General features: G+C 43.8%; 1 protein-coding gene across 1 annotated transcript; it reads left to right on the forward strand.

Annotated features, from left to right (window-relative positions):
* Positions 1–2,203: 2,203 nt before the first annotated feature.
* On the forward strand, positions 2,204–21,995 carry LOC144275443 (serotransferrin-2-like). The gene is made up of 17 exons (XM_077834647.1): positions 2,204–2,261; positions 5,309–5,472; positions 6,799–6,898; positions 8,110–8,286; positions 9,947–10,109; positions 10,228–10,292; positions 10,977–11,134; positions 13,249–13,435; positions 13,586–13,734; positions 14,607–14,697; positions 15,880–15,939; positions 16,593–16,775; positions 17,578–17,734; positions 18,636–18,718; positions 20,068–20,252; positions 20,679–20,865; positions 21,955–21,995. The coding sequence occupies exons 1-17, from the start codon at positions 2,204–2,206 to the stop codon at positions 21,993–21,995; spliced, it is 2,208 nt and encodes a 735-aa protein (XP_077690773.1).
* The last annotated feature ends 1,022 nt before the right edge of the window (positions 21,996–23,017 follow it).

The raw sequence follows: 23,017 nt of genomic DNA on the forward strand, positions 1-23,017 counted from the left end.
ACCACATTATTTTTGGCAATGGCCCTCAGAGATGTATGGTCCAGTGGTCTGAACAAGTCTCTTACCTCAATCTCACAGATGGGGAAATTGAGGTTAATTCTTACCTACCTCAGAGGCATAGATGTCCAGTGAAAAGGGAGAGACCTATTCATTTTAAAAGCTAAAAAGTTAGCGTTTTCTATGTGTCTCACAAAAACGTATTTACTGCAATGCTTTTTACTAAGGATCTGTTTTTTGTCACTACAGTGGTTCTCTTACCAATGGCACAGATTTAATTTATTTCTCATGGTACAGAGTGTGTGCAGTTCTCACTAACAGTCTTCAACCACTGGTACACTTATGCAGGGAAGTTGTGAAGATCAATCACACAGGGGCTGATTTTCAAAGAGTGAAAGCCCCGGATATGCAGATATTTTTACACAATTATCTTTATTTACATGTTTAATTACTCTGCATACACAAATATCCAAAATAACTGAACAGGAAAAGACAGGCACAAGTCGGGTTCTTACTATTTGTAAAGTACTTTACAGATGAAAAGCACCATACTGAATTAATAATTCCTCATGCTGCGAAACTAGAATGGAAACCACAAAGTGAAACAATGCCAGGGAGGTGTAGGACAGAGATTTAAATTCAAAAACACCACAACTTCTTCGTGGAGCACTGTGACATTACCCAGGGTACAGTCTGGACCAATGGACATCTGTGTCCCATCAATTCTCCAACCTGGGGTGACTTTTACACTGCTTCTCTGTGAGACCAACCACTCCTGGTCTGCTCTCTCTCTCAACCTCCAGGATGAAAATCACTAGCCAGCCACTCCTGAATTATATTACAGATGGAAAGCAGCAAATTCCCACTCCCCGACTTGTCCCCTGAAATGTGAGTCTTGTACTGCCCTGTACCCTCCTGGACAATACAGGCTCATAGAAAGTCCATCATTTCATTAATAGAAAATGATGTGCACAAATCTTGTTATTCCCAATGGAGTTTCCCAAACACTTCAATCCAAACACACTGGCTTAGATAAAACAAGTTTATTAACGACCGAAAGAAAGATTAAGTGATTACAAGTAATGAGGCATAAAAGTCAGAATTTGGCTATAAGAAAATAAAAGGTAAGATGTAACTAATATCTCACTTAACAAGCTAAGTGAATTGAAAGCAAAATGTCTCTCTCATCACATGGTTTTGCAGTCTTATTGGATGCCTTTCAGCCAGAACCCATTCCCCAATCCAGTGCTCCTTTCCTTGTCTTTCAGACGTTGTGGATGTTGTGAGCAGAGAGAAAGGGAGGAGAGAGAATCTGGGGAGTTTGCTCCCCTTTCTTATAGCAATTCTCTTATTTGAGACTCATCTGCAGCTGGGGTTCAGGCAACAGAAAGTCTGTTTTCAAGGGAACCTCTAGTGTTCCATTACCAAGATGTATATTTCTTGCTCAGACCCTTCTTCCTGCCAAAGAATGGCTGCTTAACCATGTGATAGTCCATTTGAATATGTTGACACCTAGCTTAGGTGTTGGATAGCCTTTTGTCTCTGGGGAACTGGTTGAAGTGGTTTCCCCAGACTTGGAACATGTCTTATACAATAGAACTTTATAACTTCACATACAACGTTGCCACTCATATTTTACCAGGATGGTAGTGTTCAGCAGATGAGTTTTCAAATGATACCTCACCAGGCATACTTTGTACAAAATCCAGTTTGTAAAAAGGGTGAACATGAGGGTACAGACTGTCACAAGCACAGACAGGGCAACTGATGAGTTCTGTTCAAGGTCCACATGGTGTTTGTGAGCCTAAAGTTACTGCTGGAAGCCTTTGGACAGCAAAAAAAATTAGGCACCAGGATCTTGCATGCTCCCACATTGTGTCTGCCTGAAGGCTGTCAGGACTGAACCTCCAGCAGAGGCTTGCGCATGGTAGAGCGGAAAATACACTAATGCTTTCCATCTGTGCCTAGGAATGGGGCCTCTTGCGCCTCCTTAATCCTCCTCTCACCTCATGGCTGGCTGCCATTCCTTCTGCCTACTCAGACACACCATCCCTTTTTCAGTCTTCTCTGTTGTTTTTATTGGTTTCTTGTGCTGATGCCTAAACCCATTTTTTTTCTGTCAGCAGCTCCAGTCATTGCATTGGAATCCCTGGTATGAGACAAGAAGAGAAGGCTTCTGGTACAGTGGGATTACTGCTGCATTGTTATGAAGGCAGCCACAGCCACCATACTTTTCCTAGCTACCTTCGCCTTGCTCTCTTCAGGTAAGACTAGTACAGAGGGGGAGGGAGAAGGGTGACAGTCATCAAAACAAGTCTCAGGCAGTTTATGCTTGTTCTTTTTGCTTCTTATGGTACAAAATGGTTGCTGTTAGGTCTGTGTCTATTCTGATTACTTCAATTCTCATCTGGTGTTAGTCTCCCTGTTTGATCTGTGGCAGATGTTGACTTCATTAGCGATTCTTGAAAACAGCTTAATGCAGCTGTTCCTTGGCACTTTATTGCAAGGTTGTTTGCTTTGAATAGTTGATGGGACCTGTTTGTTCTCTAACCTTAACACAGTGAAACAATTTAGGCCTAAACTGCCTCTAAACTTTAGGTCAACTTACCTACGCAGTTTAGGACTGTGGAAAAATTTCTTGCCCTAAGCACCACAGTTATATCAACCTAACTTCCTGCGTAAATGCAGCTAGGTGGATGGAAGTATTCGTCCACCAATCTAGTTACCGCCTCTCGGAGAGATGGATTACCTATATTGACAGAAAAACTCCTTTTGTCAAGGTAGAAAGCATCTGTGCTACAGAGGAACAGCTGCAATCCCATAGCTGTACTGCTGCAATGTAGACATAACCTTTGTATATTTGGAATGGGGCATCTTAGAAACTAAGGGTCTCTCAAATCCAGCTGAACTATGATTAAAGCATGGAGCTTGGCAGCTCCTGACAGAGTTGGCAGTTTACATAATTAAACGTATACATTTTAAAATAAAATGCTAATTTCTGCAAAAAACAAAACAAAAGCAAAACCCAAACCCAACCCTATATTAAGAAAACATTAAAGTTACACAGCTAAGCACTTAAAAATCAGGGAGCTACAATGGTAAAGTTGAATATATAACACTTTGAATACATTTGACCTGGTCTTTAATTACATGTTTTTGTTTACACTGGGTCCTCTCTTCAGTGACATGATCACTTATTATTTTGCATATAACATTTTTTTTTATAACTTTAAACAAACATACAGCATTTCTTCGTACCATGTATGACAATGTATTCTGGACAAAATGTCAATGAAAGTCATTTAAATTAAGAGTGCACAGTAAGCTGTACTTATACAGTGCACCACAGATTAATTCTGGAGTTTAAGATAAGAGTGAAAATTTACTAGCATCTATAGGCCAGTTTAGGTCCCAATCCTGCAAACATTTATGCATGTTCTTAATTTCATGCATAAAACTAATCTCATTGACTTCAAGGGGGTTACTCATGTGCACAAAGTTAAGCTTGTGCATACATGTTTGCAGGATTCAGGACCAAATCTGTAACTAAATTAGCTTCATAGCTAATTGCCTTCTCCACTGAATATCACTAAGGAAGGCTGTGCTGATGGCTGAAAAGAATGTATAGGATATGGGTGCTAACTATTAAACACATTCCTATGAGAACGTACTATATTAAAAAACCTACATCAGTAAAGAGACCGACCACTATCACAGCAAAATTAGAATTGTCCAAGAATGAAAAATATTACCAAAAACTGTGCCTATGCAACTGAGGTTATAGAAAATGTTTTATTATATACTGTATTATTTCAGAAACAATAATACTTTGCACTTATTATGAAGACTGAACACATATGGAAATAATCAGAGATCAGACTTGATCAGTTTCTTTTGATATGTGCCATCAGGACATGTGATTCTCTCAGAATGCTTTCAAGCATTAGTTAACCTGTATGTCACCCCTGCAAGGTAGGCAGGGATGTTCATTTTACAGATGAGGAAATTAGCACAATAAGAAATCTGTCTCTGTTTCAGATTCCACAGTCAGTGAGAGAGTTGGGAAAGGAACTCAGAATTTGTGATTCACAGTCTTATACTGTAACCTCTAAAACTGAGTTCCCTCCCACAAACCCCACTGCAGGAGCTATGGAAATGTTTAGTCGGTTCTATGTAGAACTCTAACCTGAATGGATGCGTTCAATTTAGTAGCTAGGTCTTTATCTTGTCTCTGCTTTTTAGTATCAGTTCAAGTCTGCTACTGATCTGGGATATACAAACAATAGTCCTCATCCTTTTTACTGACAGTGTCATTTCTGCCCCCACTAACTTTGGGGTAAGGTGCGTCTGGGGTTAATGACAATCAGCTAACAATCACAACTTGACATGTCTACATTAGCTGCAAAATCCTACTTAAAATCATGTTAGTGAAAACATGGCAGCTAACCCAGTTTAAAACATAACCTATTTTCTGTGTAAAGAATGGCCTTCATGATGCTCCATTCAGCTCTATGGGCTGCTTTCATGGGAGAGAGCCAAGAACAGAATTCCAATTCCAGCTCTGGCACTGGTTTTCAGTCTCGTCTTGGGAAAGGCATGTAACCTCTCTGCACATCATCTATAAAACGAGGATAATATTTCCTGCCTACTTCATGGCAGAGTGGTGGGGTGGCAAGGATTAATGTTTGTCAAGTGCTCTGAGAATTTAAAATGTTCTAGAAACATTGAGTATTTACAAGCTACCCCAGTTCCTGTTCCTCCTTGGCAGATTTCAGCAAGTGAAGCAAACTTCTCTAACCAAAGGAAAGTCCAGGAAACAGTTTTTCATTGTCCCCTGGATAACTTAGGCAGCTATGTTGTTTAGGAACAGGCCCAAGCCGTAAAATTCCCATCGTGATCTCAAAAGCCCAAAGTTCGGTAGTGTTTGGATCTAGGGTTTTGGTTCAGCATATTATATATAGTATCTGATTTTTGGAAATGACTGCTGATTGGGGTATAGATTTCAAACTCACCCTTAGAGTACCCTTTTGTTTTTTTGGATCTGGTGCTTTTAGTGTGGGCCTCTCATTATTGAAAACAGAATCCTAGCACTGAAGGGGTAGTCGCAGGGAAATAGTCAGGAAATGCTGTTCCCATTAAAGATGAGACTTTCCTCCCTTTGGCACTTTGACCCTAGAAACCAGTCTACTTTTTCCTTGTTAAAGAACAAAAACTAAAATCAGCTATGGTCAGTTTCCTCCATCCATGTCCCTTCTTCTGAATCTCCCTCTCCCCATTTAAAGAGCACGTGTCTTGCCTTGTGATCCTTCAGGGAAGAAGTTCAGATGGTGCACGCTGTCTGATCTGGAGCAGAGGAAGTGTGCTGAGTTATCTAAAGTACTCCTGGCTGTCCTACCTCTGGCTACAATCAACTCCTTTGCTAGGGTTTCCTGTATCAGAGCTCAAAATACTCAGGACTGTATCGACAAGATCAGGGTGAGTCTGCAGAGAATCCCAGAGTTTATCTTAACCCAAAGTCTAGTTCTTCTGTAGCAGGGCGGGGGCGGGGGGTGGTGGTAACTACTACTACACAGAACCCATAGGGAAGTGAAATCTAGGCAATCATGGCGATGCTATTTCATCTGTGACAAAATACACAGTATCTGTGCAGGCAAGAAGAATCCAGGTGATAAAAATCACTAATCAGTGATACAGCTACTGCTGAGCCAAAACAGAATCTCTGCTACACCTTTGTAATCCCAATGAAATAAATAAGAGCTGTGTGGGAGCAAATGAGCAAAATCTGTCTCCTCCCAGCAGCTGTTAAATCATGAAGACATACCAAAAGTCCCCTTGGCTTTTAGGTTTCAATTCTAGTTCAACTATATTTAACAATTTTTCTGCCCCTCCCCATTTAACCTCTAGTTAATCTTTCCTGAACCAAAGAGCTATCCTTTTTCCAAATAAAAATATCTTTGAATTATAATTTATATGAGATGAGGCAGTGAAGTGACTGGAGGTTTAAGACAGCTTTCACTGATGGGATAATGCTTCTCATACTGCTGTGTGCATTTAAGGACAAATTCCTTTGGGGAGAAAGGAAAATGTAGCCCTGGCCTTCCTAGTAGTAGTTCAGTTTCGCTAATGTGTCTGAAACCTGACTGGGAAAAGGGAATTCAGTCTCCATTATCATTGAGCCCTGGCTTCCTCCACTGGATCCCAGCTCTGACTTGGAAAAAACAGCTGCTCCTGAGGTCAGAGAAGAACCTTGTCTCCACCTCTTCATTCAGTCCTGAGCTCCTTGTTAATAGATCATAAAGCTATACTTAGTAGGAGCTGCAGATAGTATGATTAAGGAAGGAACGCAAGAGTGTCTGAAAGGTTTCTGGGGATGAATGGTGAGGAGAATACTCAACCAGTATTGGTGGATATGGAAGGAAAGAAAAAAAAAAAAGATCTGGAGTAAAATCCAGACCTCACTGAAGTCAATGGGAGTTTTTCCCATTGACTTCAGCAGAACCAGGATTTCATCCTTGGGGTGGAAGGATCAAAGGAAAGGTGGAGAAGGGATGTCATCTTGCCAAATTAGGCTTGTGAAGAATACTCAGGCTTCAAGCAGGATGAATACTGACACAGACAGACATGTTACATATTTGACAATCAATTCAGGTTGACATTCCACCATGCCAAGAAACAGGGATCCAATCAAAATTGAGGCAAGCGTTGTGAAAAGTCTGTGGTGAGAGCTCTAGTCTTCAAATCGCTCATTGTTCCCATGGACGGAGGGACTCTCTTAAATGGATGTTTTTATTTTGAAAAAAGGTGAATAAAGCAGATGCTGTCTCCTTGGATGCTGGAGATGTTTATTCTGCTGTGAAGCTGTATGGCCTAACTGTGGTGGCAAAGGAGATCTATGAGGAAGGTAGGTTAGCAGGAACGCCTGTTTCTAAAATACCTTCACTGTAACCGAATGTTATCACTAAGATAGAAAGTAACAGAGAAAGCACTACAATGGATAGCTAAGGAGACCTCAGCCCAGAGCGGTATAGGAGACTCAATCCTATCCTCAGCAAGAGAAAGTATCTGTAGTGGTTAGAGCAGAGGATCAGATTTTATTCCTGCTTTGGACAGTGGCTCACTACATAACAAAGTAATTTGCCCCATCTCTATGCCTCAGTAGCTCTGAGGAGCTCTCATCTATTTCAGAGGGGTTTTAAGAGGCTTAATATAAGTTTGTAAAGCACGTTGAGATAAAGATGTCAATAATATCCTGCACTTAAATAAAATTTTTCATCCTCCAATCCTGTCCCCAGTACCTATAACCCACCCCTTCTTCTGTCTCTGGAGATCCATTTCCCACTGCCTACTGGAGTTCCAAGCCTTGCAGCTAGACTGAAGATACATCCCTACCTTTCCCCCTTATCACAAAGCCCTTATGAAACCACACTGAAAAATGGAAGGGAAAAGAACAACAGGACTGAACAGTGGGTTGGAGGGGGTTGACTTACAAGGAAGGAGTAAGAACTAAAGCCTGGCCCAACCAAAACTAAAATTTCATGATTGAAAAGATCTGAAGGGAGTAAACCCAAAGGAGAGAGTTAAATTAGAGTGATATCTGAGGGAATAACTGGGAAAAAAGGGATGAAATGAAGGAAGGGAAAAATATTTGGCTGAGTATCAGAATCATCATGGAATTAAGACGTATTAGGCTGTGAAAGATTCAGAAGGTAAGTGCCAGAAGCCCCATTGGTTGCAGAATCTGAAATTAGATGGCACAAATGCTCAGTGCAATGTTTCATGAAAACAAGGCTACACCGGCCTTGGACAGATGGACTGGATTTTCTAATAGACCTTTTCCATCTCTAAGTTCTATATTGCTTGCTTTGCATGTTGGTAGCTCTTGGCTAGCTGGTAGTGTCTTGGCAAACCTGGTAGTAACATAACCAACAGAATGTTCCTTTCAGACCAACTCTCCTTTCCCTGCTTATGCTGGTAACTGCATTTCTTACATTTTGAGACTTTTTTCCTTAGCCCTGGAACAGAGATCCTCACATCGCTGTGCACTGCAGCAGTTGTCCTAAGTTTATTAAAGGGATAGTTATTCTTCCTGTATCTCCCCTTTCCCATCATTAGGAAACTGTGTGTTTGCTGTGGCCATTGCCAGACGAGGAACTTTGGACATCCAGAGGTTAAGGGGGGTGCGTAGCTGCCACAATGGAGCCAGGTGGACATCAGGCTGGAACATCCCACTGAGCTTCCTCCTGGCTAGGAATGAGCTCCTCTGGGATGAGGATCAGCCTCTGAGCCAAGGTGGGTGAGTGGACAGTGACCAACACCATGGGGCCAAGCTCCTGCCTATGTAAAGGAGAGTAAAGTGGTGGCAGGTATAACACCTACTGAACTATGCGGAACACACCAAGACCAAAGAGCCTCTGGGTTGGTGGACCAGATATCCACTTGGGGAAGCTTAGCCACTTGCTGCTAGCCCTCTTCTGCCAGTGCCTTTTCAGTGATCCCTCACAACAGAAAATCTATGTTAGCAAGAGCAACAGGAAACATCTGTGTTCTGTATTCAATGGGAGGTTAGGGAAAGGGAAGCACTGTACAGTAGCTTCTAGAGCATATCGTCTTACCTTTTGTCATAAATATAAAGGGAAGGGTAAACCCCTTTAAAATCCCTCCTGGCCAGAGGAAAAATCCTCTCACCAGTGAAGGGTTAAGAAGCTAAAGGTAACCTTGCTGGCACCTGACCAAAATGACCAATGAGGAGACAAGATACTTTCAAAAGCTGGGAGGAGGGAGAGAAACAAAGGGTCTGTGTGTCTGTCTATCCCCGGCAGAAACAGCATCTAGACCAGGAATGGAGTCTTAGAACTTTTAGTAAGTAATCTAGCTAGGTATGTGTTAGATTATGATTTCTTTAAATCGCTGAGAAAAGAACTGTGCTGAATAGAATGACTATTTCTGTCTGTGTGTCTTTTTTGTAACTTAAGGTTTTGCCTAGAGGGATTCTCTATGTTTTGAATCTAATTACCCTGTAAGGTATCTACCATCCTGATTTTACAGAGGTGATTCCTTTACTTCTATTTACTTCTATTTCTATTAAAAGTCTTCTTGTAAGAAAACTGAATGCTTTTTCCATTGTTCTCAGATCCAAGGGTTTGGGTCTGTGGTCACCTATGCAAATTGGTGAGGATTTTTACCAAACCTTTCCCAGGAAGTGGGGTGCAAGGGTTGGGAGGATTTTGGGGGGAAAGACGTGTCCAAACTACGTTTCCCAGTAAATCCAGTTAGAGTTTGATGGTGGCAGTGGATATTCCAAGGACAAAGGATAAAATTAATTTGTACCTTGGGGAAGTTTTAACCTAAGTTGGTAAAAGTAAGCTTAGGAGGTTTTCATGCAGGTCCCCACATCTGTACCCTAGAGTTCAGAGTCGGGGAGGAACCTTGACACCTTTCTATCGTGCCTTTAATTCCAAAGGATCCCAAAGCCTTTGACAAATGATGGACCTGATTCTTCACTCACATCTCACCAAATGGAGGATTGGATCCTATGGCTGCCCAGCACCAGTGAAATGCAGCCACCTTTGGGATGGAGAATAGCAATCAGCTGTGGTATAGCAAGTACACAACAGTGAGCAGAGGCTGGTCAAAGACTCCAGGTTCTTACAGAAAGTGCCACAGATTCTTTAATGAACACACAGAGCAGACAGGGCCCTGGTTTTTAAGAGTAGGGGGCCCACATGCAGGAAGTGCACAAAACTTAATTTAACTCCCTCAGAAGGGAGAAAGATGGACTTGACCCAACCAGGCTTTGACCCTGTAGTTTCAGGAAGTATTTCATACCTGAAGCTTGGACAACCAAGCCATCCCCACTGGAGACTAATAACTTTTTACAAGTAGCACTTAAGGAATGCTACTGTTATCTCCTCCAGCCTTTGCCACTTGACTGTTTTTCTTATGTCTACAGTGATCAGTCAATATTTCAATGCCAGCTGCATCCCTGGTGTTGGCGTCACCTTTCCTCAGCTCTGTGCTCTCTGTCAAGGACTGAAATCCTACGTTAGGAACAAGAACCACTTCTGTGAGACCAGCAGCAGTGAGCCCTTCTACAACTCTGAGGGAGCCTTCAGGTGACCTCACCCCCACTCTGCTTGCATTAGAGGTGGCTTGGGGGTTGGGAGGAAGAAGGGATGGCAGGAGGAGAAAAGCAGGTTTAAGTGCTAATGGATTGTGTTCATCTCTCTGCAGGTGCTTGAAGAATGGGGTAGCAGATGTTGCTTTCCTAGATCACTTAACTATAATGAATGGCACAGGTAAACCCAAGTACTCAGATTTCTGTTGGCCTGCAACTCGTATTCTTTTCTACATGGATGCTTTGTGGGGAGATGCCCAATTCATTATCGATTCCAGTTTGAGTTTAATCTAGGCAAGCAACTCTTGAGGGTATGCCTCAGATCTCCAAGAGTCAGAGGGAAATGGAGAGTGGAAGGTTAGGAGGGAAATGGTGGCTCACAGGAGATGTTCTTTGTCAGAACCACCAAAGCTTTCCATTTTAGATTATTGCCTTAGCTCTCAGTCACTATTTATACAGGATGGCTCATCGTATACCAGTGAGGAACCCTTTAAAATTCCATGGGTACCTCTTCTAGAGGAGCAGTTTTCATTGGCCAGGCTTTTTACTTGACCAAAAATTTGCATCATATACCCAAGGTCGGTCGTTCACAGGGGTCTAGCAGCTTTTTTCTTTAAAGAAGATTTAAAATTATTGGTTCTCAGAAAGCGTCTCAAATTCCCCAGCCAATGTCCTTGTGCTTTAACGTCTCTCTTTGGTAAGGGGAGCAGCACAGAGAGAAACCTTCCCTGCTGACAGTTAGTATTCACTGCCCTGCTTGGGCACTGAGACTTGGAGCAGGCTCCCTTGAAATATGTTGTGTCTCCCATTCCTCTGCCAGGCCCGGTTTCACTTCACAGCTTTGATAGCTGCCCTGTTGTTTTAGATTCAGAACAAGAGGAATATGAGCTCTTGTGTCCTGATGGATCCACAGCAAAGCTGAGTGCCTATGGCACCTGTAACCTGGGTCGTGGGCCTGGGCGTGCCATCATCAGTCGCCACAACTTCCAGAAGATCACCAAGAAATTCCTCACCCTGATCCAGGTAATTTGGAACTGCTAATCAGGTTCCAAGCCCTCTCTGTGTGTAGATGGAATGAGCTAGACTGCAGGTGTTGAGGCTGCTCTGGGACATCCAACATGGCCATCTGCTAGGACAGGTACCCTGGTGGGAGTTCCAAAGGCTATTGGAGAGAGAGGGTGAGCGTGCACAGCCTTTAAAGTTAGATCAGAGTATCAAAGTAATACAGTCTTGGAGAGAGAGGGCAAGAGTGGAGGTCTCTCTCTGCTCTCCAGGATACTAATAGCTGCTTAGTGTAAATTTGGAGAGATCTTTGCTCTCGCTACATCCCTCCATTTGCTATTAATGTGCGGAGGGTGGAGATCTTTAGATAGTAACGTCCAGATCCTCAAACTTATTTAGGTATCTAACTCCCATTGAAGTCAATGGAGTTAGGCACCTAAATATCTATGGGACCATTTTTTACATCATGTATTAAAATCAGTGCTTGATCCTGACTGGGGCCTCTGGGCATATCAATATATATATTTAACAATAGCGTCCAGCAATTACCAAGAAAATCTGACCCCGGCATCTGCCTGTACCCCCTTTCTCTGGAAAAAGGAGTCTCATTCCCAGTTCCAAGCCTGGACTCAAATCCAAGGGAAAAATAATCTGAAACATACTTAAGAGGGAAGTGCTTGGAAAGCAGTAATGCCATATATTAGGAGGAGGTAATTTAATAGTATGGGCTTGGACCTCCCTTGTGGGCACAGGAGGTGGTTTGCCTCTTCTTTGGTCACAGGTGCAGGTGCACTCAGAGGAGAGATTCACCCATAGGGGAGCTTTAAACTTCCGCCAACTTCTGGCAGTGTCTTCCTGGGATACACACAGAACTAATGTGTCTCCTAGGCCTTTTGCCCAGCCACAGCCATTTTGTGGGCTATGCCCACCAGTTCCCAGGTGTCTCTTCCTTGTCTCTCTTCCCATTCCCCCCTAAATAGAACAGATTTGCAATGGGGTGATGGTGCTACAGTCCCAAGCTTTATCCCCTCCAGGTCAGGTTTCTCCCACCCCAGACCATCACCTGTGCTCTGCTGAGGCACTGAAGCAGGCACTGGGTGTACAGCTTGACTAGGAGATGAGTAAGTGGGGGACAGTGTAACGACATCTGAGTACTCAACACTGCAAATGCTCAGGTGGGAGGAGTTACGCAAGAGGGAGTAACAAGGAATCTTGGCTAACAATTACGCAAGGGAAAATATAGGATGAATATCAGGAAAAGCTTCCTGACAGCAACCTCTATGAGACTCTGGAATAGTCTCCTAAGCAAAGTGGGCAAAGCGCCATCCTTTAGAGATATTTAAAATTACAAGGGACAAAGCACTACCTGAAGAACCATCCTGCTGTGGCCTGGGGAGATAGCTAGGTCTCCTCTAGCTCTAATCTGATTCACTCCTACAAGCTCAGGTAGGAGCGAACAGTGGAGGGGGAGAGGCCAGGCCACAGAAATTGAAAGGAGGAACAAACAAGGTCTCCTTCCCTTTGACCTCCAAGTGCCCACCACTGTGAATTATTATGCAGTTTGTCATATGGTTCGGGGACGTCTGGGTGCAAGCCCTTGATTACTTCTCCATCCATCCTCATATTTACATTTTCTAGTGGATAAATAGTGCTTGTTGCCTCCGCCTCCAAGCATCTCATATTCATTCAGAACTGAACACCAACTGCATAAGAAAGTTCTTACAACCCTCCGTATCCTGCCCCTGAAATAGCCCAGGGTAAGTGAATAATTTAACCAAAACAGATACATCTTATGCTGTAGTCTGGAGCTCCTGCCTGGATGCTGCAGACAGCAGTCTCCCCTGCTGGAGCAGAAAATGAGCATCGCAGCCAATCACAATAATCCGGATGGAACAGGAGAAGCAGCAGTTCCTCAAAAAACTGGGTCCCAGACCATGTACAGATGGAAACCAACACTTAAGACTGATGCACAGAGAGTTTGCCCTAATCCCAGGGAGTGTTAGAGTTCTGAGTACGACATTATGATCACCCCGTGCTTGCCATGACTCTAGACAGTGGAGGTATAGCAACAAGGCTGCTAGTCACAGAGGAGATGAGCAGCATCTCTACAGCTAAAGCCATTGTACTTTTCCTAGCATCTCTTTGGGCAGAAGGGAAAAGAAAGGGCCAAGTTTGAGCTCTTCACTTCAGTGCCATTCAAGGGGAAGAACCTGCTGTTCCACGATGCCACTCAGCACCTGCAGCTGCTCAAGGACAAAGCACAGATCTCCCATATCCTTGGCCTGGACTACGTAGCCCTCTTGAAGGGACTAGGCCATGAAGGTGAGAGCTCACCCAAGGGAATGGGACAGAGAGGTCCCCCACCCCTTTGCAAGGGGGAGACATGCACAGACCCAAAGAAGCCAACTGGTAAAGACAGCTCAGTACATGGATGGTGCTAACCCCATTGCACTCTCTGTCCTGCTGCTGCAGGGAGCTCACTGGACAACAGTGTGGTACGCTGGTGCTGCATCAGCAATGCTGAGCTCCGCAAGTGTGAAGAGTGGGCCCTGAACATCAAATCTGACCCCCTTGTCTGCGTCCAAGCCGCTTCAATGACCAACTGCATTGAGCTGATCAAGGTAAGAACCTATATGGAGTAAACAGGAACGCAAGGCACAGGCATGTCTGTCCTTGTCCCAAACACCTGGGAGCAATGGAGATAAACCAACCGAGGCGCTGCAGAAATTGAGACCAAGGGGTCCTCAGGCCCCCCCCTGCAGCCACTGGGGTATGGGAGAGATAGATAGGTACACAGGTTATGCAGGTTCTAAATTGTCACTACCACAATTTCAGGGTTAACTGCACCTTTGACAACACCTGTCCTGGTCTTCAAGGGCACCCACTTAAGGTCTCGGGCTCTCAGCCATCACCTACTTGCAGTCCCTCTGCACCTCACTGAGATTCCTCCAGCAGGTCTGACTTGGGGTCCAGTATCTGTCGTTAACCTTTCTCTATAGGCTACACAACAGTGTATAGCAGTTATCAACCAGCCTTCACACAGCAAAATATATTCATTTTTAGGCAAAAATACTAGAGAAAAATGTATAAAAACCAACACACATTCCTATATGCATGCTAACAGCTTATTAGATGTCATCCATCGGTCCTAGTAGGCCAAAGTCTTTCCACCCCTTCTACAAGGTTCTGCCCTTTGGTGAATTAAAAGAAGACTGAAAATTAGTTTACACTCAGCCTTCTGACGCCAAAAAACATTTTTTGTTTGAATCTATGAAAAAACAGATTGAATTAGTCCACACAAACCTCCCCAGGGGATGGTACCTCTCTAAGAGTTGTTTCATCTTAGTGACTCACCTTAATCATCCCCTACAGTTTCCTAAAGAAACTGTGGTAACCCTCCTTCATAAATGTAATATTGAGGTCCCCAAAGATACTGCATGGGGTTGCAATATCGGTCATGGTCCCATGTGTTACTCTCTGATATTGTTGGCAGAGTAATGAGGCCGATGCAGCCACGCTGGATGCCACGCATGCCTACATTGCAGGGATATGTGGGCTGGTCTCAGTAGCTGCAGAATGTTATGGTGAGTTTTCTGTTCCACAATAATCCCTCAGGGGCTGGCATGGGGGAGACCAAAAAACCCAAAAAACACTACCGTTAAAAACCTGGTAAAATTGCCACACAGCTGTGCCTAGCTGCAAAGGCAGGGGAAGGAGAACCAAGAGATCTGAATATTCTTCCCAGTTCTTCCACTGACTGGCTGTGAGCTCTCGGGCAAGTCACTTCATCTATGCCTCAGTTTCCCCACCTATAAAAGGAAACAATTATACTGACCTGCCACAAGAGAGATGCTGCAAGTCTCTAATAAAGTGTTTGAAGTGTTTCACAAGCCTTGGATAAAATGCTGTAAATGCAAAGGATTATAGAAATTAATGGATGGGGTGCAAGATTCTTAGCTTTGAGAAACCAAAATCTAGAGAAAGCTGCATCTCCTCAGGAACTTTTGAGGTAAGTCTATACTGCAATGAAAGACCTGTGGCTGGCCCATGCCAGCTGACTCGAGCTGCAGAGCTATAAAATTCTGGCTGTGGCTGGAACCTGGTCTCTGGGACCTTCCTCCTGAAACCAAATATCTACATTGCAATTTTATAGCCCCAAATCCCAAATCAGCTGAACCAGCCACAGCTGTGCCACAGGTCTTTTATCACAGTGTAGGCATACCTTCAATGATGGGTGGAGGGAGGTGGGGGGAAAAAAAACTTTTTTCTGCACTTGTGAAGTCCATGACACCACATCCATTTTGGGAACAGGGAACGTGGCAGACCTTAAACCCTTCTCTGATCCAGCATGGCTAGGAAAGCGAGAAGACTATGTTCGGATACTTGGATATGAGGAAGGAAACATTCCCATAGTCCAATTCTTCATCTAGCTGAGCAGAGTCCCTCTGTCTCAGTAACAGTCCGTGTCATTAGATCCTCTGCACTGAGTAAGTGCTCACTGCCAGACCCACAAGCCACGTGCACTTCATGGGTTCATTTTTCTATGGCGGGAATGCTGGCAATGTGAGTCCTAGCATAGGCCACCCCCCATCCACTGATTAGACTCTCCCAGATGCATCTTTCCTATACACGTGTGGTGTTCTTTAGTGATTATGTTGGTATCTAGTACATGCTCAGCGCACACTCAGCAACCAGTCACCAGTTCTTGTGTATATGGTTTTGGGTTTTCAAACATCACTCTGCTCTTGCTCGTCTCTCCTGCCCAGGAGAGGGGTGTGCCCCAGCTGCTGGGAGAACAAAGAAGCTGACCCACCTTGCAGATAAAGGTAATGAAGGATCTTTGAGGTATGGGTTTCTACTTTAATGAAGTGGTTCCAACCGGATGCTCAGGCAACTCTGCTGGGGTAAGACAGAATTCCTAAGACCTGTGAAAGTGGGGTGACTCCCAACTACTCAGCAGAGCAGCTAACAGCAATTGCAGGGCTCTACTGGTTCATACTTTACCCCCACTGAGCCGTGAGGATGTCATGCAGCAGACCCTCAGCCAAAACACCCAAACGCTTTCAAAGAAAGCTCCATTAGGGATAGAGGAAGGTTATGAGACAGGAAGAGGAGTTCTCGCTGTATGTAGAGGTCGTGATGGTACCTTGCCCTAGGCTGCGGCTGATGGGACTTACGCTAGCATAAGGGGCGTGCACGCACTGGTTCTGGAAGAAGGAGAATCCTTCTGTCTGGGGGCTAGAGACTTCACTGTTCCAGGCAGCAGTGCCAGGACTGAATTTTTGTGGCTCAGAAGACAATGCAGCTCTCAGTTCCCTGCAACTGAAAGAGCTCAGTACGGACGACAAGGGAAAGGGAGGCAGGAGTGTCATTTTAGGGAGGATACAATTGGTTCTAAAACTTACTTTTAACATGGAGACTGTTCCCGTCCAAGATGTCTTGCTGTCTCAGTCTAACTGTTCTTGTCATTGTCACACAGCACTGCCACCTGTCTACGCTGTAGCCCTGGCAAAGAAGAATGCCAGGCATGTAAATATCCATAACCTGAGGAGACGGCGTTCCTGCCACAGTCACCTGTACAGTCCTGGGGGGTGGCTGCTCCTCTCCAGGTACACAGTGGGGGCTCTGGAGAACAACACTGTGAACTGTGATATCGGCTCTGGTAAGGACTGCACCAGAATATCTACCAAGTGGACAAATGATGGTGCCAAGGGGTCTGGGAAAGGAGGAGGGAGAATGGAAAACTTCCGTCATTCTTACACATCACTTAAGACATTCACCATTGCTCCACTATGTCCCTCCAAAATACTCTCCTGGTCAAATGGAGTTCTGGGGGAGCGCTGCTAATTACCTCAACATCGGAAATTATTTATAATGTGCTTATCACCACATTATGTTTAAAAATATTAAATACTGCCCATAACAGATACCCCATCCTCTCCAACCACTGCCCTCCATACCCAACTTTAAAACCCATAATTTAATACCTACTCAAAGTGTCTTGCACCATGCTCTGAAGGTTGGCGGATTCAGTCTGTAATGGATCAGAGGGGTCAAGTGTTAGGAACCGAGCTGCCCTCAGTGTGGCTAATTAAAACTTCCAGATACTGGCAGGTGAGCAGCATCCCTGTCGATAGATAATGTGACGCAGTCAGTATTCCCCCACAGACAGCCTTACTCACCTGCAAGGTTTAGTTTTACTACTTTGCTGTTTGCTATTCTCCGTCACCCAAGCAGAAGTTAAATTTGTGAACTCTTTTATGGTAGGTCTTAGAGCATACCCACTCAGTGGATCAAGTGTCTGGTCCTCTAATCTTAGTACCTGGGTGAGACAAAGGTAACAGGCTCTGGAAATGCAAACTATCTTACAATGGAGAAGTCAGTAGCAGTCCCTGTACTGTATTAGGAAAGAACATATTTTTAAATGCCCCACATTGACTAATCCCATAATTTCTCTCTCTTAGCTTACCAGAGTTACTTTTGGAAGGGTTGTATGCCAGGAGCAGACAGGAACCTATGCAAAGTCTGTATTGGAGGTGGTGAGATGGAAGGGGAGAAAGAGTCCAGCAGGTGTGCTGCGAATCATAATGAACGCTACTATGGAAACATGGGTGCACTCAGGTAAGTCCCTCTGTTTGAGGCAAGGACGAAGCTTAAAAGCATCACCCAGAAATGGCTCATTTATTTTGCCTGCTGGTTTTCTAGGCAGGACTCATATTTAAACGCTGGTAACCATAAAGATGGCCTTTGGGTCAGTGTATTTTATTTCAACTGTGATTGCTTTGGAACAGCTGAGCTGGCTGGAGACTTAAAAGTTATATAGCCATTTCTAATGGAAAACTAGACAAGATAGTGATTCTTAACTCATAATCCACTAATGATACTTGGTGCACAAACCCAAGCCTACTCTGAGACCAACTGAAGAGGTAACAATTGCTCCACAGGGTCAGCCAGCACAACTGGTGTGGAATTTGAGCAAGTAGTAGTGCAGGATATGAAAGGCAATTATGTTGACAGGGAATCATTCCCACCACCTAATGGAAAGAGAATATAAAATAACTGGAGACAGAGAAGGCATAAATAGAATGTTCCAATCTCTGTAGTTGAATGGTATTAGCTTGGCAGCCCTAGAGACAGAAATCCAGATACAATATGGTATTGCACGCTTCTTTATATTGCCCTGCCAATATGCCTCAACTCCAATTTGGGAGTCAGCTTTAGGAATGAGGAGGTTATTCAGTCTCCACGCCCGCTGAGACTTTGGTCTGTTTGCTGAGATTGCCAGCAAGGAGGCAAATAGTTATTTGTAACAGACACTCATTCCCCAAGACCTCCACTGAGACCACTAACTCATTTCACACATAGATTATCAGTTGCTTCAGCATATGGTGGTACCTTTTGGCAGCCAGTGACCTAGACTAGACTCAGATTAGTATCCAAACCCTTCAGTCATCATCTGCTCCCAGAAGTTCTAGTCTCTTAATCTGATATTGTGATAAACTATTGCTTTCCCTTGCACTAGGTGTCTAGTCGGCAGTCCCAGTGGAAGGAGCTTTGGGGACGTGGCTTTCCTGGAACATCATAACCTGCTCAAGAATATTGAGAGTGAGATTGTTTGTCCCATCCTTTGAGTATTTCAGCTGGTACCAAAGTTTCTTCCCACACAATGATCATGATTCCAAAACATCCACATACAAAGGTCTAATCTGAGCATGCAGCTGTTTTGTCTGGGTTTCAAGTCACAAGGACCTTTCTGCATTTGAATGCGCCAATGAAGCGCAAGATTCAGTTACAATTTAGTTTGGGGGGGGTGGGGAAGAAGAGGAAATAATCAGTGTGAGCAGGAAGACAGGGAGAAACAAGACTTGGAAAGTGCCCATTTGGGAAAAAGGCCCCTAAATAGCTCCAGAAAACCCATTGACTCCCCCTGGCATCACAGCCTTGTCCAGAGGCAGCTGCAGTAGTTGTATACGGTTATGCTTGACCAGAGAGTGAAGAAAATCGGGGCAGTGAGGTAAGAGATACCACAGTATATGCTGAAGTGTAAAACCCTTGCTTATGCTGGGAAATGCTCTGTGGCTCCAACAGACTCTACATGACAAGAGAATTGATCTGACTTTATCATGGTGTGTTGTTTTGGACACAAGAACAGTGAACATAAGTGGCTGCAAAAATCTCACTACTGAAATTAGCTACTTGTTCTCAACTAAGTTACTTCAGAAATGGCAAAAAGCAGAGCAGTACAACAGACAGAAGGGCTGCCAACTGGCATGTTTTAAAATGAAAATCAGTTTTGGTTAGAGGCGCTTACAATAGGAAAGCATTGAAACCCCCCAAACATTCCTTTTGCCAATCTTAATAGCAGATAAAACAGATCACAGCCTTCAGGGAGGGAAGGAGAAAAAGAAACTCCATTTTCATTTGGCCTTACAAACCACTAAGTAGAGTCTTCCCAACAGCACATTAAAATTTCTGCCGTCTAAATTCCAGGGAAAGGTGTTTGTAAGAGATTGCGTAGTCTTTCAGAAAAGATACACGTATCTATAAGGAATTGGACCTCCATTTGAACACACACACTGATTAGCAATTTCTGCAGAGCAGTTAATGGCTGAATGGTCATGGAGACTGAATTAGCTTTTCTCTAAGAGGTCTTTCCAGCGGCAGGTTGAGATGGATTGATGGGCTGATATGGCACTGATATTCATTGCAGTTGTCACAGCCTACAGTCACTGAAATACAAAGCCTCCCTACAGAAACTCCAGTGTGCCCACTATACATCCTCTATAGAGGACTGTGGCAAGTTGTACTTCGAACACAGTGCACTGATTCTTTTTTCCCTTTCCAATGGTAATACTTTGCATGGGATTTCACCTTGTCTCAACTGAGATCTAGCTGATGGCGTGGACATGGGATTTACTGAGCTGAACCCTGCTGCCTCTCCATCTCCTTTGCAGGTCTGCAAAGCTCAGGTTGGGGTACAGGTTATACCCTCAACGACTTTGAGCTGCTGTGTCTGGATGGAAGGCGTGTCGCAGTCACAGACTGGGCAGACTGTAACCTCGGCCCTGTTCCTCCTAACATAGTCATGACTCGACCAGTGACTACCACCAAGATCTACGGCTTCCTGATGAAATCCCAGGTAAGGCAGAAGATGGGAAAGATTGTTATCCTGTTCTGGTTACACACTACTGAAAACCCCATCAAGGACCAGAGTCCAAAACCTTCCAAACAAAATAAGAAATAAAGTACCTCCACAGCCAGCACTAAAGGTTTAAGACTGCACAGGAGACTAACGAAAAGACCATTCGGATTCACTAAAGGAGAGTTTCAGCACCAGTAGCTCGTACATCATGTTCATATTCTTGCTGAGAAACAAGCCTCTGTGGTCCTGTAACAGACAATGAGTTAACATGCGGGAGGAGTTTGCAAGAGCCCCAAATAAGGCTAGCACTAGCTGAACCTTATACATCTCTCTCTTCGCGAGGTTGCTACATGGCTGAAAACTCACCTGCTTCATCTATTTTGTTTTCTGCTTTCTGAGTTTTTTCTTTTCTTTTCTGTTAAGGAAACTCTGGAAACAAATCTGGATTCTAAGTTCCATCTGTTTCACTCACAGAAGTATGGAGAAAGTGATCTGCTCTTTAAAGATGCTACTCAGTATCTTGTTCACACAAGTCACCTGGGCTACCAGTCAATTCTTGGAGAGCCCTTCTTTCAGCTGGCAGAATCTGTGTTTAACTGCACACATGCAGGTAATGTGACGTAGTTCATGTTGAGCTAGAACATACAACCTTAGAAGCATGCCTGGACAGTAGCTGTCAGCTCCTACTGACAAACTCATTTTTGCTACTTCAACTACTGCTAGGGAGTTCCCCCACAGCCGAAATTCCTGACAGCAATTCCTGCCTGTGGGCACTGGTATGTGAATGTTCTAGGGCAGTGATTCTCAAACTTTTGTACTGGTGACCCCTTTCACGTAGCAAGCCTCTGAGTGCGACCCTTGCCTTATAAATTAAAAACACTTTTAAAATATATTTATCACCTTTATAAACACTGGAGGCAAAGCGGGGTTTGTGGTGGAGGCTGACCGTTCGCAACCCCTCCCATGTAATTACTTCGTGACCCCGAGGGGGCCCGACCCCCAGTTTGAGAATCCCTGTTCTAGGGAGCTTCCCCACAGACATTGTTAAAATAACCGTTGCTCCCAGCAGAGACAGCACTTCTGCAGTAACACCCATTGACTGCACGGTTTAAAAGATTCTCACACGGGGGGGAAGACAGTGAATAGCTAAGCAGGTTATAGTTTAATCTTGTGGCTAAATCAATGGTAGTGTAAAGCAGGCACAGGTTTATTGAAGACAGGTCCATTTATACCAGCTGTGATTTTGCCCTTTGATCTCCACAGACCAGCTCTGTGGCTGGGGGTAGGTGGGAAAGAGTCACTGATTTCTTTCTTGGAGATGCCAAGATTGGGGGAGAGAGAGGTCGAGTTTTTTTACAGTTAAAATTTTAATTTTGCCTTTAAAAGGTACACTGTCACACTGAATTATTAAAAACCAAAACTCTTTTCAATAGTATGTCTGGAGAATTTTAAATTACTATAAAAGTCTTGTATAAAGCTACTGAGAGTAATATCAAGGTATGCAGCTGGCCATCAACAAAATCATGAAGCCAACTATATATAAAGTGCTCTTAAAGGCAGAGTAAAACTGAAAATAAAAAGATTCATACTAGCATTTCAGTTTTACTGACTTTAGGTGTGGTATGTATGAACTGTTCAGACAGAACTGTAATTTTATAGTTGAGAGTTTTAATTAAAAACACTGTATTTTGATTTATAGACATCTTAGAATTCTGCAAACAGGATATCTGCACATCTTAGATGTGCAGACATATCTACAGACACGACACACAGAAGTTCCGCAAGACATCCACCACTGCCACCCAAGTTGAAATCAAGAGATGCCAAGAGGATTTTCACCACTTGAGACTGGCTATTTTCTGTTTCATAAAAGCAAGACAGACCTCGTTTAAATACTGAAAAAACCCAAACTTTGCAGTTACCTTGCACCTACTAATATATACACTCCCCCATTCCCCATGACAACTACTGGGCTGGAGGTGCTGATAATGCTTCTCAAGTGTCACTCCCATTTCCTATCCAGAAGCACTGCCTGTTACCTACGTTCACTCCACTCGGTGTGGAGTATGGCACCATGCAGAGCAGTACAGATCAGACAGCAAACTTTGAGACTGGGCCACTGGCATCAGAAAAGCAGCACCAGCAATTAAGATCAAAACGCAGTATTTCCAGTTTAAACCCCACTCCCCACCCCCACAATTCAGCATCTTTATAGGAAGGACAGGGCCACGCTGAGGGCCACATTGGGCCTAGGAATTATTCCTCCCTTTACAGACCAAGTACATAACACAGGTTAGTGTGTCGTTCCCCTAACATGTTTCATTTATACTACATTTTCATTTAAAACAACTTGTTATCTGAGGTAACTACAACATTACTTTTATATGCATAGATCTTGCTATAGTTAGCCGTTACACACTACCTATATATTTACATCTAGCACAGACAAGTGTATCCATTTCTGCTATGAACAGGGAAGGGTTTATTTCTCTTCTGTTTGTATGACCAGCCAAGAATGTGTACCAAATGAATCAACAGATTTTGCAGTTATCCCTTGGGAAATTAACAATCTATAATGAATAAGTTTCTACCATCAGAACCAGTTCCTATATTCTTAATAGGAGGTGGGGATGGTGGGAAGGGAACAACAATGGAGTTCCCATTCTTGTCCAAAAGAGCAGCACATAACAGGGTATTTCTCATGACTGAGAATAATCTAATTTGTGTTCATCCAAACCTTAGGGAATCTTCTCACAATGTAT

This window comes from Eretmochelys imbricata, chromosome 15 (genome assembly GCF_965152235.1).
Source record: "Eretmochelys imbricata isolate rEreImb1 chromosome 15, rEreImb1.hap1, whole genome shotgun sequence".
NCBI lineage: Eukaryota > Metazoa > Chordata > Testudines > Cheloniidae > Eretmochelys > Eretmochelys imbricata.

What these genes read in the sequence shown, in the direction of transcription:
- LOC144275443 (XM_077834647.1), top strand. Translation starts at nt 2,204, where the DNA reads ATGAAGGCAGCCACAGCCACCATACTTTTCCTAGCTACCTTCGCCTTG. An exon ending in GAACTGTGATATCGGCTCTG is followed by an intron (nt 16,776 to 17,577) that starts GTAAGGACTGCA and finishes TCTCTCTCTTAG; the next exon opens with CTTACCAGAGTTACTTTTGG. An exon ending in GGAAACATGGGTGCACTCAG is followed by an intron (nt 17,735 to 18,635) that starts GTAAGTCCCTCT and finishes CCCTTGCACTAG; the next exon opens with GTGTCTAGTCGGCAGTCCCA.